The 17916-nt window shown below is 38.7% G+C and overlaps 1 protein-coding gene across 3 annotated transcripts in view; it reads right to left on the bottom strand.

The window, feature by feature from the left end:
* The window catches only part of prkcbb (protein kinase C, beta b), a 98819-nt gene extending 81148 nt beyond the window's left edge, over positions 1–17671 (bottom strand). For all 3 annotated transcript variants that reach the window (XM_058048359.2, XM_058048358.2, XM_078797322.1), the window contains exons 1-2: positions 17199–17671; positions 14862–14893 (exon numbers count right to left, since the gene is read on the bottom strand). In XM_058048359.2, the coding sequence (XP_057904342.1) occupies positions 14862–14893; positions 17199–17377 (211 nt within the window). In that variant the 5' untranslated portion in view covers positions 17378–17671. The remainder of the gene's footprint in view (positions 1–14861; positions 14894–17198) is intronic.
* Between the last annotated feature and the right edge of the window lie 245 nt (positions 17672–17916).

Here is a 17916-nt window from a genome sequence, read left to right as displayed (position 1 = left end):
CATGCGATTTATAGTTTATTGCAAAACGCGGCGATCTGATGTCAAGCGAGAGTGCCAGCTATGCTAGCTCTAACTTTGTCCTCATGCGGCTGTGAATGGGGATTTCACAGGTCAAACTAAAAACTCCAAACGGAGAAAAAAAACTCCGGCGAGTGAGCGCTCCTGTTTTTTTTTTTTTTTTTTTTGTGTGTCTACTGTATACTGTAAATGCGTGCCGCGGCTTGGCAAAGCAGCTCGTCTACAACAAATCGCTCAATGCTTGGCAACGGACCAATGCTGTCTGTGTCTGCATGTTGTAGCTGCACTCTCATAAATGGCACATCATATCGCTGCATGATGTTTGGGGGGGTGGGGGGGGGCACTGGAAGTGACAGCCATTGATTCTTACATTCGGTGACATAGAAAAAAGCAGCATGCCAAAAACCAGAACGTCTGGTTTTTTTAGTTTTCCAACCAAAGTCAGGTCATGACCCAAAAGTCCGCCTAACATATGAATATATTTAACAAAAAAAAAAAAAAAAAAGCAAAAAGGCAGCAAAGGGAAAAAGTGACTACTCTCTGCCCCTGTTGCTAGGTTACCATCCGTCTACGAAAGGGTTAAAAGCATCTCAGTAGCAACAGTGACATAGTTAGCTGGTCTCCTGCAGACAGCACACAAACAAACACACAAAACTTCTACACACTAACGGTATCGCACACAGAGACGCCTCGGGAACACGAATCCGAGAGCGAGAACCCACCAGCGGCCCGATCAGGGAAAACACTATTACGCAATTCACGTTAAAAGAAACACACGTTTTAGGAACCGACAGCAGTCTCATGTCAGGAAATTAATTATTTTACCGACTAACGACATCAAATTGTTTTAGCTCGTCCTCGGTCTGATGATTCACTAAACTTATATAACCCAACGATACTTTACGACCGACCGTTTAATGAAGTGCGATAAAGTGTGTTTGTATAGCGTGATACTCGCTTGACCCCGCATGGCTTGTCTAAGACATCCCCTGCTGTCGCCGTAGCAACCGGTCTACAATTGCCAACAAATGTCAGCAGCAAAGGACGAGTGAGGACAATCAACTTAAGTCAAACCAGATTCGGGGTAAATAATCGACATAATTCTTATAAGACAATAACACTCCATTTATGTGCATTTTATGCAGATACACAAAGAGATAAAAAAAGACAACTCCAAAAATCTAGTACTAGTATTTTGGTCCTTGTAAGCATTACAGGTACTTACGTCCAGTATGTATTGATTCCACATAGCAACACAGAAACCGTGTGTCATGTTGTTAATCGCCATGACGATATTAACGATAATGTTGCTGTGACTTAGTTAATATTCATTCATTCATTCATTCATTTTCTACCGCTTATCCTCACAAGGGTGCTGGAGCCTATCCCAGCTGTCTTCTTCGAGCGAGAGGCGGGGTACACCCCGGACTGGTGGCCAGCCAATCACAGGGCACATATAGACAAACAACCATTCACACTCACCATTCATACCTATGGACAATTTGGAGTCGCTAATTAACCTAGCATGTTTTTTGGAATGTGGGAGTACCCGGAGAAAACCCACGCATGCACGGGGAGATCGTGCAAACTCTACACAGAGATGGCCGAAGGTGGAATTGAACCCTGGTTTCCTAGCTGTGAGGTCTGCACACTAACCACTCGACCACCATGCCGCAGTTAATAATCATAAAATATGTTTTTTTTTCCAGACGGCTTTATAAGTGGAATAAATATTTCCCGTGCTTAGCACCATTTTTTTATACAGTTTTTTTGTACAATATGTGTTGATTCATTCATTCATTTTCTACCGCGGGGTTGCTGGAGCCTATCCCAGCTGTGGCCAGCCAATCACAGGGCACATATAGACAAACAACCATTCACACTCACATTCATACCTATGGACAATTTGGAGTCGCCCAGGAGAAAACCCACACATGCACGGGGAGAATGTGCAAACTCCACACAGAGATGGCCGAAGGTGGAATTGAACCCTGGTTTCCTAGCTGTGAGGTCTGCACACTAACCACTCGACCACCATGCCGCAGTTAATAATCATAAAATATGTTTTTTTTTCCAGACGGCTTTATAAGTGGAATAAATATTTCCCGTGCTTAGCACCATTTTTTTATACAGTTTTTTTGTACAATATGTGTTGATTCATTCATTCATTTTCTACCGCGGGGTTGCTGGAGCCTATCCCAGCTGTGGCCAGCCAATCACAGGGCACATATAGACAAACAACCATTCACACTCACATTCATACCTATGGACAATTTGGAGTCGCCCAGGAGAAAACCCACACATGCACGGGGAGAATGTGCAAACTCCACACAGAGATAGCCGAGGGTGGAATTGAACTCGGGGCTCTTTGCTGTGAGGCATGCGTGCTAACCACTTCACCATGATGTTGCAATTTGCGTGCAGTTGTGTCAACTAACAGAGTCGTAAGACAAAACCTTGCAATCCTCCCCGGCTCCGAGTAAGTAAGCAAACGCAACGAGAGGATGTTGTGTGTGCCGAGTGGCGTTCAAGCGCTAATGCCTAGCATACTTCAGCTTGTTAGAGCCGCGGTGAGTCAGGCCTTTAATGCACCGCAAGTGACCGCAAGTGTCAGTGCGATGTCCAGGGTAGAAAGCAATTTGCAGATGTGGATTGCAAAGAGCAAAAAAAAAAACAAAAAAAAAAACGAAGAAACACTTTGGTCAAACTGTTTCGACGAAGAGAAAGTGCGGCTGCGCGGTTCCAGAATCAAACCCCAGTGGTCTTGTCACATGATCATGTATAAATTACTGTACATAGTCCAAGCTTTGTTTAGGATGTCAAGCACCAGAGCAACGATGGAAAAGTCGATCTATTATGATGCCGCCATGCTGGTTGCTATGGAGATATTGACCAGGGCTCATGCTCCGCATGCAGGCGGCTATCCCGACATGAACTTGTGAACATGCTAACAATGGACTTTATTATGGATGACGGTGCAATTTGGGGGAATTTCAGGGACACCATCATCAGTATGGATGACATTATGGATGACATAAGTGGACCGCTGAGGTAGCAACGGAAAGTCGAATGAAACGTTCTTCCGGATCGAAATTGAGGTCCAGCTCATAAAATATTCCTTCCTAATATTATAATAATAAATTATTATTATTATTATTAGCAGTAGTAGCAGTATTAGCATTAGCAGTAGTAGCAGTATTAGCATTAGCATTAGTAGCAGTATTAGCATTAGCATTAGTAGCAAAATTAGCATTAGCATTAGCAGCAAAATTAGCATTAGCATTAGCAGCAGCATTAGCAGCAGCATTAGCAGCAGCATTAGCAGCAGCATTAGCAGCAGCATTAGCAGCAGCATTAGCAGCAGCATTAGCAGCAGCATTAGCAGCAGCATTAGCAGCAGCATTAGCAGCAGCATTAGCAGCATTAGTAGCAGTAGCATTAGTAGCAGTATTAGCATTAGCATTAGTAGCAGTATTAGCATTAGCATTAGTAGCAGTATTAGCATTAGCATTTGTAGCAGTATTAGTATTAGCATTAGTTGCAATATTAGTATTAGCATTAGCATTAGCCTTAGCAGCAGCATTAGCAGCAGCATTAGCAGCAGCAGTAGCATTAGTAGCAGTAGTACTAGTATTTGTATTAGTATTAGTAGTACTAGTATTTGTATTAGTAGTACTAGTGTTAGTAGTAGTAGTAGTAGTGTTAATAGTAATAGTGTTAATAGTAGTAGTAGTAGCAATTAATTAATAATAAATAATTAGTATTAAATTGCTATTAATTATTATTAATATTAATATAGCAATATAATATAATATAGCAATAATATAGCAATATTAATATTCAGGATTGAAATGAAAGCAGGGAGATAAAGGAAGCCTAAACTTTTAATCTAATTAATTCTCATACTTTTCATAACTGCATTAAATATTTTTTTAATCGTGCATTAAATATCTTACAATAAAATAATTTTAAAAATAATATTTGCAAAAATAAATCATAATTTTAATGACCTCTCATGGCCCACCTGCAGTACCACCACGGCCCACGGCCCACACTTTGGGGAATCACTGGTCACTGGGCTGTAATAATACCCAAACTCGGGTCTCCTAGCTGTGAGGTCTGCGCGCTAACCACTCGATCACCGTGCAGCTCAGCTAATGACCAATTGACTGAAATGAACGAATCTTTTTACTGAACGGTTTTGCCCACCACTAACCCGAGATGCCTTCACAGACATCGGGTCAGTACATCATTTTTAGTTTTTTATCCCCAGACAAAGACCTGCGATCCACTGAAATTGGTTCCGTAACCCACTTTTGGGTGCCGGTTCACCAGTTGAGAACCAGTGCTCTAAAGCGACATCATGTCCGTGTATGTGTGCTGTGGTTTTGCATGTTACATCACCTTTAGCCTACAGCGGAATGGGATAGTTTTCCCATTGCTGTGACCTGAACGGGATAAACGGCACACGAACGACTCTTAGACGAAGAATCATAACAAAACACTGAGTGAGCAGTTTCTGCAGTTCAAGCGAATATGGCGCATGATGCAAGAGAACAATCAAAACCAAACACCCACCTCTTTAATTTGCATGAATTTGGTTATTTAGAATTATGGCCAAAAGTATTAAAATTGGCAATGCTAGAATGCTAATCAGCACCCAAGTATGACAAACCGCTCTCAGTGCAGACTAAGAAAAACCAAATCCCTTCACAACTACACACCGCTGCACGGTGGTCGAGTGGTTAGCGCGCAGACCTCACAGCTAGGAGACCCGAGTTCAATCCCATCTCTGTGTGGAGTTTGCATGTTCCCCCCCCGTGCATGCGTGGGTTTTCTCCGGGTAAAGGTGACTATAGGGGTGCTATTTCATGTCTAGAGGGCTCTAATGTTAAAGTCTATTTGGAAGGTCATAAACGTGAACATGTAGGCCTCACAGCTGGGAGACCTGAGTTCAATTCCGCCTTCCTATTTGGAAGGTCATGAACGTTAACATGCAGGCCTCACAGCTGGGAGACCCGAGTTCAATTCCACCCTCTGCCATGTCTGCGTGGAGTTTGGTCATAGAAGTGTAAAGGTGACTATAGGGATGCTATTTCATGTGTAGAGGGCTCTAATGTAAAAAAGTCTATTTGGAAGGTCATAAACGTTAGCGTGCAGGCCTCACAGCTGGGAGACCCGAGTTCAATTCCACCCTCAGTCATCTCTGTGTGTAGTTTGGTCATAGAAGTGTAAAGGTGACTATAGGGATACTATTTCATGTCTAGAGGGCTCTAATGTTAAAAAGTCTATTTGGAAGGTCATGAACGTTAACATGCAGGCCTCACAGCTGGGAGACCCGAGTTCAATTCCACCTTCCTATTCGGAAGGTCTTGAACGTTAACATGCAGGCCTCACAGCTGGGAGTTCAATTCCACCCTCGGCCATCTCTGTGTGGAGTTTGGTCATAGGAGTGTAAAGGTGACTATAGGGATGCTATTTCATGTCTAGAGGGCTCTAATGTTAAAAAGTCTATTTAGAAGGTGCAGGCCTCACAGCTAGGAGACCCGAGTTCAATTCCACCCTCGGCCATCTCTGGGTGGAGTTTGGTCGTAGAAGTGTAAAGGTGACTATAGGGATGCTATTTCATGTCTAGAGGGCTCTAATGTTAAAAAGTCTATTTAGAAGGTGCAGGCCTCACAGCTAGGAGACCCGAGTTCAATTCCACTCTCGGCCATCTCTGGGTGGAGTTTGGTCGTAGAAGTGTAAAGGTGACTATAGGGATGCTATTTCACGTCTAGAGGGCTCTAATGTTAAAAAAGTCTATTTGGAAGGTCGTAAACGTTAACGTGCAGGCCTCACAGCTGGGAGACCCGAGTTCAATTCCACCCTCGGCCATCTCTGTGTGGAGTTTGCATGTTCTCCCCGTGCATGCGTGGGTTTTCTCCCGGGCAAAAACATGCTAGGTTAATTAGCGACTCCAAATTGTCCATAGGTATGAATGTGAGTGTGAATGGTTGTTTGTCTATATGTGCCCTGTGATTGGCTGGCCACCAGTCCAGGGTGTACCCCGCCTCTCGCCCCAAGAAGACAGCTGGGATAGGCTCCAGCACCCCCCTGTGAGGATAAGTGATAGAAAATGAACAAATGAATGAACTACAAACTTGGTTCCCCCTCCTCCATCCATCCATCCATCCATCCATCTATCTATCTATCTATCCATCCCATCTATCCATCCATCCCATTCGGTGTTGCCCTCAGTGGAACACTTATGCTATTTATAAAAGCATCAAAGCCCACAGCTTCCAACAACATGGCCACCAGAGAGAAGAAGGGGAGATGCAGCGATGGAAAAAAAAAAAAAAAGGAAGAGGGAAGAGCCGTGTTGCTCTTCGGGATCTCATTTTGTTTGTGCGCACGCTGCAGGGATGATGTGCGTGCCGGCGGCGCGTAGGAGGCATGTTTTTAGACCCCGGCGCCCACACGGGTTGGAGCTGCAGGAGCACCTGAGCTGCGTGAGGCACCACCAACAGACACCAACTGTTTGCAAATGTTCACTTAGTCATTTGAACCCGGGCGGGCTCGTCAGGGCATTTTTTTTTTTTTTGAAGATTCCAGTGTGGGCACCGTACCGGCGGCTCCTGCGTGGTCGACGACAAACAACAGAACAAACCCCCCCAACTGCCGCCCGAATGGGGCGAATATCTCCAATAAACAAACGTGTTCATGGTCTTGTTTTAAGTGCATCTCCAACTCCTACACCGTTTTGGCCTCATTTCTAAGCCACTTCTTGCCTGTCCATTATCTCCTCTGCCAGGAACATCTCATCCACCGACTCTTGCCTCAAGTGTCATTCCAGCATTTACCGTACCTCTCTCTCTCTCTCTCGCTCGCTCATTTCCTACCAGCTTGCCTCATCGGACGGGTTTCTATTTTTGCCAATACGCTGTATGGAACGGTCCTCTGCCTGCAGAAACCAATCACGTTATTTACACGCATATACGCAGTCAAAAGGTTTATTTTTAGCACTCGCTGCTGTATGAAATGGTGGGAAAATATCCTCTTCTAACGGGATGGATTCATCTTTAGATTGCAAATCGGCTGCCATGCCTTCCATCCTACGGTATTATTTCATTTGAACATGCATCAGATTACAATTGAATGCATCCCATAATAAGTTCACAGTTCCACATGTCCGAAAGGAGTAGGAAGAAGCAAAGCTTATTGAATCCTACCCCTTCATCTGGTACTTTTACAATCAGTAACTGTTACATTTGTTCACTTCCTGCTTTCCTAATATAATTTTAATTTTATTTAATTAATTTTTTTTTTTTAATTGCACATATGTTGCACAACAAATCACTTATCCCTGATCTATACTAAGAAGTGATGTATAATGCAAGAAAAAATGGTGAAAAAGCATTTTTTTTTCCCCAAATTTTGCTTGTTTTTCCCCCCAAATATTTCAATAATCTTATTGTAATATTAGGACTTTATTCAGATAATCTATTTTTCTAAAAGTTAAAACTTCATTTTGTTGATTTTGTTTTTCGCCTATTGCGATTCATTGACATTTAACTACTAAAATTACATTATTTTTGTCATAAAATTACAAGGTTTTTTTTGCTGTTTTTTGTAATTAGGACTTTTCTCTAATAACATAATTTTTTCCATAATTTTCCTTATTTTATTGTTTTGTTTTTTTAAATATTTGCTTCTAAGATGACTCTCATAAATTTTTATTTTTTTTCCCTTGTTAGATTACAATAAAAATGCAATAAAAAATGCTGTTAATATTAAGCAATTACCTGATTAATCAAAACAAGCTTCAGATTAATCGACACGTGCATCCAACTTTATAACTCTTGTAGTATTTTTGAGTGCCACTCAATGACCGAGCTCAATAACAGCAGCACTGCGACAGCTGTCAGTCATAACCTCAGCGTTTTTGGTCAGGAAACTGTTACATTTGTTCACTTCCTGCCTTTGTAATATAATTAAAAAAAATAATTTAATTAATTTTTTAAGTTTTTTTTTTTTATTTAATTTATTTTTTTATTGTGTATAAAAATATATATATAGTATAGAGGAGGTGCAGTATAAAAGCCCTGTGGTCTTCCTGCTCTCAAAGGGAACGTGTCTTTTCATCTTGTGGTTTCCTTTTCCACTTCACATGAATGCAAGTCTGCTTCCTACACCTTTTCTTTCCCACCTACATCTTCTCCTTTCACCCTCCCCTTATAATGATTTCCACCATTTTTCTCGCCTTCTACGGTGGAAGCTCTGAAGCGGGGGTTCTTAAGTGCTGCATCGCCCCTCGATGGAACCTCAAACTGTGGACCAACTTGTGGAGCTGCAACTTCTCAGAGATTTTTAAGTGAATACGTTTTTTTCTCTGTGACTGCCGTCTATATATGGCAGGGGACTTCTTCTCCAGCAGGTATCTGCAGCTGTGTGTATATGGATATGTCGTCCCCACTCGAGCTTGACAAATTTTCTGCTTATAAAACTGTAATTATTGTCTATAATGTGTGTTTTGTGTCAACATTTTTGGAAGTCTAAAACGGATTAATTGGATTTACATTATTTTCTATGGGAAAATTTGCTTTGGTTACAGTCCGTTTTGGTTTAAGTCGGACCATCTGGTACATTAACCAAGGCATCATTGTACTTTGACACGTTCACTGTTTTAAATCATAATTTGGGCTGTCAAAAATAACACGTTAACAGCGGTGACTAATTTGTTACAATTTTGTGTAATTTTTATTTATTTTTTTTACGTTTTTTTTGTTCCTACCGTAACATATCAGCATATATCTATTCCAAACTGGCAAACACGTCGGAGAAACACGTCCTCATTCACCACCACAATACTACGAGGTGCATTCAGGGCAAGCTCGGTAAGTACGGTATCTCTTCCTTTTATGTTTCTTACTGTAACTTCAGTATGTTAAATTGCGAAATTTGTGAAAATTTTGTGAAAAATTGTGAAAAATCATTCATGTTTCAGTTCATAAAACGGAGTGAAAATTGGCATAGTTCGTTCAATTACAGTTGGAAGTGGTGATTAATCATGATACATTTTTAACTGTGATTAATCCGACTTATCATTTGCATTATTTGACATCCCTAATAATGAGTTTTATGGCAATTTGATCCTTGAATGGACTATTTCCTGGGAGTAAAAATACTAAATCAGGAGGTAAAAAAAAAACTAAAACTAAAAATAAAGTAAAATAAAATAAGTAAAATAAAGTAAAATAAAGTAAAATAAAGTAAAATGAGGTAAAATAAAAAAAATAATATAAATAAAATAAAATAAAATAAAATAAAATAAAATAAAATAAAATAAAATAAAATAAAATAAAATAAAATAAAATAAAAATAGTCACCACCCCGGAGCAAACTGATTTTTCTTTTCATCCCTTTTCACTCTTCTTTCTCTGTTCCCATACCTTACTGTGCACCCACACCGTACCCCTCCCGACTAAAAAAACAAAACAAACCAAAACAAGAACTCGTCCACCAGTCCCTCTTCTACTCTGGAAAAGGGAACATTTGTCCAGTAATGCGGGGTAGAGGACACTCACCAGCTTGTTCAACAACACACATAAAAGCAATCAAATCCTGCAGCCACTAAATACGTACTCACCCTTTCAAATGGAAGCTGAAGCACATGCACCCGTGCAGTACGCAAAGTCGCATAAAAGACACTCACACGTACACACAAATACAACATTAGATACATAACTCACCGGCCCCAATATTACATACACCTACACAATATTTTTAGAGGGGTGTATTTTGGTGAATGAAAGGGTTATATGATGAGAAACAAGTGTCAGTATTATGCAGTAAGGGTCGTAATAACAAACATATATTTCAATAGCGGACAAAGCTGCCATTATTACTTCTCATATAGCGCTTCATAAATCAGGGGTGATGTTCTGTAAACTAACACATCTTTTATAATATACAAGATATGGTTTTATAAGAAAAAAAATGCCTGCATTTCCCCATTTATTTTGTTGGCGTTTTTATTTTTTTAAATATTTGATTTCTTTAAGCAAAATTTATTCAGGTAATTATGACTTTATTCTGATAATTTTTTTATTTTTTTCTCATAATATTATGATTTTTTTCCCCAAAATTACAACACTATTTGGGTTGGGGGTTTTTTTGTTTCTCATAATATTATGATATAAAAATGTCCATCCATCTGTTTTCTATGCCACTTATCCTCACAAGGGTTGCAGAGTATGCTGGAGCCTACCCCAGCCAACTGCAGAGCAGACTTAAAAATGTTTTATTTATTAATATTATTTCTTTCCTAATATTACAAGTTGAGTCTTGTAAAATGTGATTTTTCTATCGGAATACAACAGTTTTTCCTCTTAGTATTTTCACTTTATTCTCATGAAATTACAGCTTATTTTTCTTTTATAATTTTACGTCTATTTCATATTTTTTGTAAATTTTCCACTTGTAACTATGACTTTATTCCTGTTATTTTTTGATGTTATACTCAGAAATTAAAGTAGGTTTTTCCCCCCATTTCTACTGTTGTTTCTTTTTCATTTTCTTTCAGTAAAATTTATTCTCATAATTCTGACTTTACTCCTGTAATATTATGACATTATTGCCAAAAAAATTATGACATTTTCCCCAAATTAAATTTTCCCAAAATGACAACACAATTATTTGTTTTGCTTCTCATCGTATTATGACTTAAAACGTATGTTTATTAATATAATTTATTTGATATTTTAAACTCTACGCTACTAAAAAAACATTTTTTTCCTGAATTTATTCTCACAAAACAGTTTTTTGTACAATTTGTATCTGTTAATATTTTGACTTTATTTTTTTATATATTTCTGCTGGGTTATTTTTTTATTTTTATTTTTTTCATTACATATTATCCAAATATTTCATCTTTCCTCTGATAAATTTTCATCTTGTAACTATGACTTTATTCCTGTTATTTTTGATGTTATACTCGGAAATTAAAGTAGGTTTTTTTCCCATTTCTACTGTTGTGTTTCTTTCATTTTCTTTCAGTAAAATTTATTTTCATAATTCTGACTTTACTCCTGTAATATGACATTATTGCCAAAAAAATTATGACATTTTCCCCAAATTAAATTTTCCCAAAATGACAATACTATTTGTTTTGCTTCTAATAATATTATGACTTAAAACATATATTTATTAATATAATTTAATATTTTAACTCTACGCTACCAAAACATTTTTTCCAACTGTTTTTTGTACAATTTTTATCTGTTAATATTTTGACTTTATTTTTTTTATTTCTGCTGGGTTATTTTTTTATTCTTTTTTAATTACATATTATCCAAATATTTTCATCTTGTAATTATGACTTTATTCCCATTATATTTTCACTTTAGTCCAAAAACATGAACAAAAATTTTGCAACAACTATTTCTGTTTGTTTGTCATAGTATTAAAACTAAAAAAAAAAAATCTTTTTGCTTTAATATTTCAACATTACGCTACTAAAATGACATTTTTCATCATAATATATCATACTTGTAGGTGTACCTAATATTGTGGCCACAGTAAGGTCGCTACAGAGGCCCAGACACGGTGGCAAAGGTAATTTGACTTGTGGCTTCCAGTCGTCAATGAATCTATTTCTCAGAGGAGCCTCGCCATGAGACTTCCTGTTCCGCCAAATAAATAAGCCTCTGTGCAATCAGGTCTTTCCCATTTCGGGCTGTCTTAGACCCAAATTGAGAGACGGGGACTATATTGTTACGGCGTGACTCCACACTTTGACCCGAATGCACGCTGCTGGCATTTCAAGCTGGTTGTTTACAGTAGCAACAATACATAGAAAAAGGCAGTATAAAATGTATAAACAGCACACAAAGCACCCCCCCCCCCTCATGAGCAAACCGAGTTTAATTCCAATCTTGCTTGCTTGCAAAAATCCATTCATTTGTGTTAAATTTGGTGTTAAAATGACCATATAGTTAGGAGCATATAATTGCCCCAAATAAGAAACCTTGTTCCACCTTTGGCTGATCAATTAGTTGATTATATAATTGACACCATTCCAAATCAGTCATCCTTCCATGACAGCCCACCCCCCCCCAACCTACAAAAGCACCCGCCTTCCTCTCCAAGCGCACCGGAAGCGGCCCCTGCAGCGCAGCAGGATGCGTCCCTAAAGGAGACTATTGACGCGGGCGCCATATTCAGCCGAGCTAATCACCAGCTATCACGCGGCGGTGCTAAACGGCACCTCTTCCATCTTAAAAAGGCGTATAGACAGTTGTGTTCCGCTGTTGCTAGGAGACGAGAAAATCCTTGAATACATTCAGTTGATGATTAAAGAAGAATCAGAGGCGCATTGTCGGCTGCGTCCATATTCATTTCTTCAATATTTGTCATCGGGAGTGAAGGTACGGATCGTGTTAAATCTGATTTACATTTTTTTTCTGATTATTATTTATAGATCTGGTTTTCCCGCAGAATGGCTACCAAGGAACACAAAGGTTCTGGTCCTTAAAAGTCCGACTAAATACAACAAAACCTTATCAAACAAAGTAGTCCGTTAGCGATTAGCTCTGTCGTTCCAACAAAACACCTGACCGAAATATTCCAAATCGGATTCACATGCGTGGAATATTCCTTTCCCTAATCCGATTGAGGTATCTTGTAACCGCGGAATCGGAACGTTGTCAGACTGCGTGGTGTTTTTCGTGTGCATTAGCGCCATTTGCGGAACAGAATCTAAACCAGGGGTCTCAAACTCAATTTACTTGGGGGGCCAATGGAGCTCGGGGTCTGGGTGAGACTGGGCCGCATCAGGTTTTCCCAAAAAAAATTAAAAAAAAATGCATTTATTAAAAACAAAAAAAATTATAAAAAAACTTCGCTTTGGTTCAAATTTTATACAAATATCTTACTTTTTATTTTTCTACACAAAATAAGATGAAAAATAAATAAATCAAGAATAAAGAAAATCAATCAATCAGAAATAAATAAATAGGGAGGATAACTATTAACAGTTATTTAACCTTTAACATGAACATTAATCAAATGTAATATTTTTTTCTGGGTACATGATACCATACAGCATCCATATCAAACCCAAAAACTTACCACTTCCACACGGATAGGGAGGATAACTATTAACAGTTATTTAACCTTTAACATGAACATTAATCAAACGTAATAATTTTTTTCTGGGTACATGATACCATACAGCATCCATATCAAACCCAAAAACTTACCACTTCCACACGGATAGAGAGGATAACTATTAACAGTTATTTAACCTTTAACATGAACATTAATCAAACGTAATAATTTTTTTCTGGGTACATGATACCATACAGCATCCATATCAAACCCAAAAACTTACCACTTCCACACGGATAGAGAGGATAACTATTAACAGTTATTTAACCTTTAACATGAACATTAATCAAACGTAATAATTTTTTTCTGGGTACATGATACCATACAGCATCCATATCAAACCCAAAAACTTACCACTTCCACACGGATAGGGAGGATAACTATTAACAGTTATTTAACCTTTAACATGAACATTAATCAAACGTAATCATTTTTTTCTGGGTACATGATACCATACAACATCCATATCAAACCCAAAAACTTACCACTTCCACACGGATAGGGAGGATAACTATTAACAGTTATTTAACCTTTAACATGAACATTAATCAAACGTAATAATTTTTTTCTGGGTACATGATACCATACAGCATCCATATCAAACCCAAAAACTTACCACTTCCACACGGATAGGGAGGATAACTATTAACAGTTATTTAACCTTTAACATGAACATTAATCAAACGTAATAATTTTTTTCTGTGTACATGATACCATACAGCATCCATATCAAACTTTTCGTGGGCCGCACTAACATTAAACTTTCATATCAAGGCGGGGGGCCTCAAACTAGTGTCCTGCGGGCCACATTTGGCCCGCGGGCCGCGTGTTTGAGACCCCTGATATATACCATTGCTTTTGGAAAGGTCATTCAGAAAGAGAAAAACTCATGTGAACGTGGCTATTGAGTGTGACTGCGAAATAACCCAACATGGGGGCAAAGGTGCACCCCCGCCTCTCGCCTGAAGACAGCTGGGATAGGCTCCAGCACCCCCGCGAGGAAAAGTGGTAGAAAATGAATGAATGTGCACTTGGGGGATGGGGGGACGTACAACAATGAATCTCACACACAATAAAACTAAAATAAAGTAAAATTATTCCAAATAATTTTTTCCAATAGAAAATGAACGAATGAATGAATGATTCCGGGTAAAAGGACAAGTCCAAACATAAACGTTGTCCTTTCAGTCACAACCAAACCTTAAAACCGTTAGTGAGGGTAGGGTCTATTTTGGGTCACATGTGAGCTGAATTTGGGCACCTGTCAATCATGAACAACCAGTCATTCACCCCATTGGATCATGGAGTCTCCAATTAATAAGCATGTCCGGTTTTTGGAATGTAACCCGATTTCTGACCATTTCCAACCCGGATCTCCCGACTGTCAGGAAGACGTAGTAACCGCGACTCGGTTTTACAAACCATGTACTGAAAAGCAAAAGAACCGGCATCCGGATCCACACGTTCAAATCCATCAGACAAAGCGCCCGTGTTGTCTGGTGGTGAAACGAGCGGCGTATCTGCCGATGCCCTACGCATAATTAAACCTCCACCTACAGTTTGATCCTCTGGATGACTCAATCAACAAGTCCCGCCTCCGCTCCCAGACTTCCAGCATACTGTTTTCCACACACACATCTTTCTACCGGGGTTTCGTGAGAGAACTTTGAAATGTGGAGGTGTCCTCCTACCTTGACACTGGAATCCCTGCTTGCCGAAACCCCTGTGGAGAGAACAAACACAAGGAACAGGTTGGATGTTGTTTGGACGCAGGAAACACACACACACACACACAGTCCTGTTAACTTATGTTAGGGTGCGTTCACACAACCGGGATTTTTAAATTCTATCAACTTTCTGAGTCTAACATGTGGAAGCCCGTTTCTTATTTCCACCACAAGATTATTCCAATGGCTAGTCAAAATATCGAGATAAAAAGTCGAAATAAGATACAAAGTCAAAATTTTGAGATGAGAAAGTCAAAATTATGAGACAGAAAGTGATAGAGATAAAAATGTCAAATAACGAGATAAAAAGTCGAAAATACAAGATAAAGTCGAACTTAGGAGATAGAAAGTCGAAACAAGATTAAGAGTCGAAATTTTGAGATGAGAAAGTCCAAATTTTGAGAAAAGAAAGTCGAAATAAATACATAGGAAGTCAAAAATACGAGATAAAAAGTCGAAAATACGAGATAAAAAGTCGAAAATACGAGATAAAAAAATCAAAACTAGGAGATAAAAAATCAAAAATACGAGATAAAAAGTAAAAATTTCGAGATAGTTGAAATTGAGATAGAAAGTCATAGTAACAAGATAAAAAGTCAAAATAACAAAATAAAAAGTCGAAAATACAAGATAAAAAGTTGGTATCTCATAATTTCAACTTTTTATCTCGTATTTTTGATTTTTAAAGTCAAAATTTCGAGATAAAGTCAAAATTGAGATAGAAAGTCATAGTTTGATTATCCAATTAATCAACAACTACTCTGGTATTCGATTAATAGTTTTTCTGATTTAAAAAAAAGCAAATATCCAAAGATCTCAGATTGTTCAACTGGGGACTAACCAATTATTCGATTAATCCAAACAAGCTTCAGATTAATCAACTAAGATTAATCTGCACCAAAAATGACAGATACCGATAGTTTCATATGCTTTATACAAGAGCTGCTACAATTAATCAATGATTATTTGATTATCCAATTAATCACCAACTACTTTGGTATTCGATTAATTGTTTTTCTGATATTAAAAAAAAGCAAATATCCGAAGATCTCAGATTGTTCACTTGGAAACGAACCAATTACTGGATGAATTGAAACAAGCTTCAGATTCATCAACTAAAATTAATCTGCACCAAAAATGACAGATACCGATAGTTTCATATGCTTTATACTAGAACTGCTACAGTTAATCTATGATTATTTGATTATCCCATTAATCAACAACTACTTTGATATTCGATTAATTGTTTTTCTGATTTAAAAAAAAAGATTGTTCACTTGGAGACTAACCAATTACTCGATGAATCCGAACAAGCTTCAGATTAATCAACTAAGATTAATCTGCACCAAAAATGACAGATACCGATAGTTTATATGTTTTATACTAGAGCCGCTACAATTAATCGATGATTATTTGATTATCCAATTAATCAACAACTACTCTGGTATTCGATTAATTGTTTTTCTGATTAAAAAAAAAGATTGTTCACTTGGAGACCAACCAATTACTCTATGAATCCGAACAAGCTTCAGATTAATCAACTATGATTAATCTGCACCAAAAATGACAGATACCGATAGTTTATATGTTTTATACTAGAGCTGCTACAATTAATCGATGATTATTTGATTATCCAATTAATCAACAACTACTCTGGCAATCGCTTAATTGTTTTTCCGATTAAAAAAAAAAGATTCACTTGGAGACTAACCAATTACTCGATGAATCCCAACAAGCTTCAGATTAATCAACGAAGATTAGTCATGGTTAGTTGCGGCAATCATTTCACACAATGACCACAAAAAATGGACGCACAATCAAATCACTTAGCACTTTCATCAGAGATGGATGGATGGATGAATAGATGGATGGACGGATGTATTTCTTCCGGGTCAAGTCATTTATCAATTAACAAATGAAAACAGGGATTGCATCACCATAGTTTTGGGGAGTACACAAAAAAAACTAAGCTAAAAATAAACGCCGCAAATTAGGACAACCTGGAGACAGAAAGGCGTTAAATTAATTAATTAAAAATTAATAAAACTGCAACCCGGGATGGCTGAGGACATCTAGAGAGTGGAAGTAGAAAATAAAACCTCCATTTGATTTTTTTTTCTGGAGATATCATTGAGACAAGGTGCAGCCATTTCTTTGAAGCGTGTGCAGCCCACACACTCGTGGACCTGTGCATCAACAAGTCCACAGCTGACATGCAACCGGCCTTGATTGTGGAGTGGGTGCAACGACAATGCACGACAATGTACGAAGTTTACTTTTCCACGCGTGGTTTCTGCTTACCAGATGAAGTCGGTGCAATGGCTGCAGAAGGTGGGCTGCTTGAAGAAGCGGGCGATGAATTTGTGGTCCTTGACTTCGTGTACGTTCTTCTGACGGAGGGCTCCTTGGCGTGCGAAGCCCCTCATGGGCTGCCGGGGTCCGTCCTCGCCGTCACTGTTCGTGGCCGCACAGTCAGCCATGCTCCCACGACAACAGCTACAAAGTACCTGCGCGTCAACTTTACACAGCCGGAGCGAGTTGGCGCGGGGGAGGGGAACAAAAAAAAAAAAAAGAATGGTCACAGGTGTGATTTAAAAGTCCTCGTTTGTTGCTTTTTTTTTCTTCCCCCAAACTCTCCACGACGATTAAAAAGAATGCTGGGTGGGTTGGTTTGAATGCAGAGTGGAGGTAAGGAGCGTGGAAGCTGCTGAGAGGCTGCTCGCACACTGCTTCCTCATTTGGCTCCGTGCGCGTGCATCAACGACGCGCGCGTGGACGAGAGTGAGAGTGAGAGAGAGAGTGAGAGAGAGAGAGGGGGGGGGGGTGTTTTGACAATTTTCCGAACAATATTTTTATATTGCCTTTCAATTACAAACATTATTCTATGACAGTTTATGTAATACATTGGTGTTCAAAGTGCGGCACAGGGGCATCTGCATCCATCCAACCATTTTCTATAACATGTATCCTCATCAGGGTCACGGTTATGCTGGAGCCTATCCCAGCTGTCTTTGTGTGA

This window comes from Doryrhamphus excisus, linkage group LG16, assembly GCF_037039965.1.
Source record: "Doryrhamphus excisus strain RoL-2023G ecotype Guam linkage group LG16, RoL_Dexc_Guam_v1.1, whole genome shotgun sequence".
Taxonomy (NCBI): Eukaryota; Metazoa; Chordata; class Actinopteri; order Syngnathiformes; family Syngnathidae; genus Doryrhamphus; species Doryrhamphus excisus.
The sequence above is the reverse complement of the archived record's forward strand: the minus strand, read 5'-3'. Positions and strand labels throughout refer to the sequence as shown.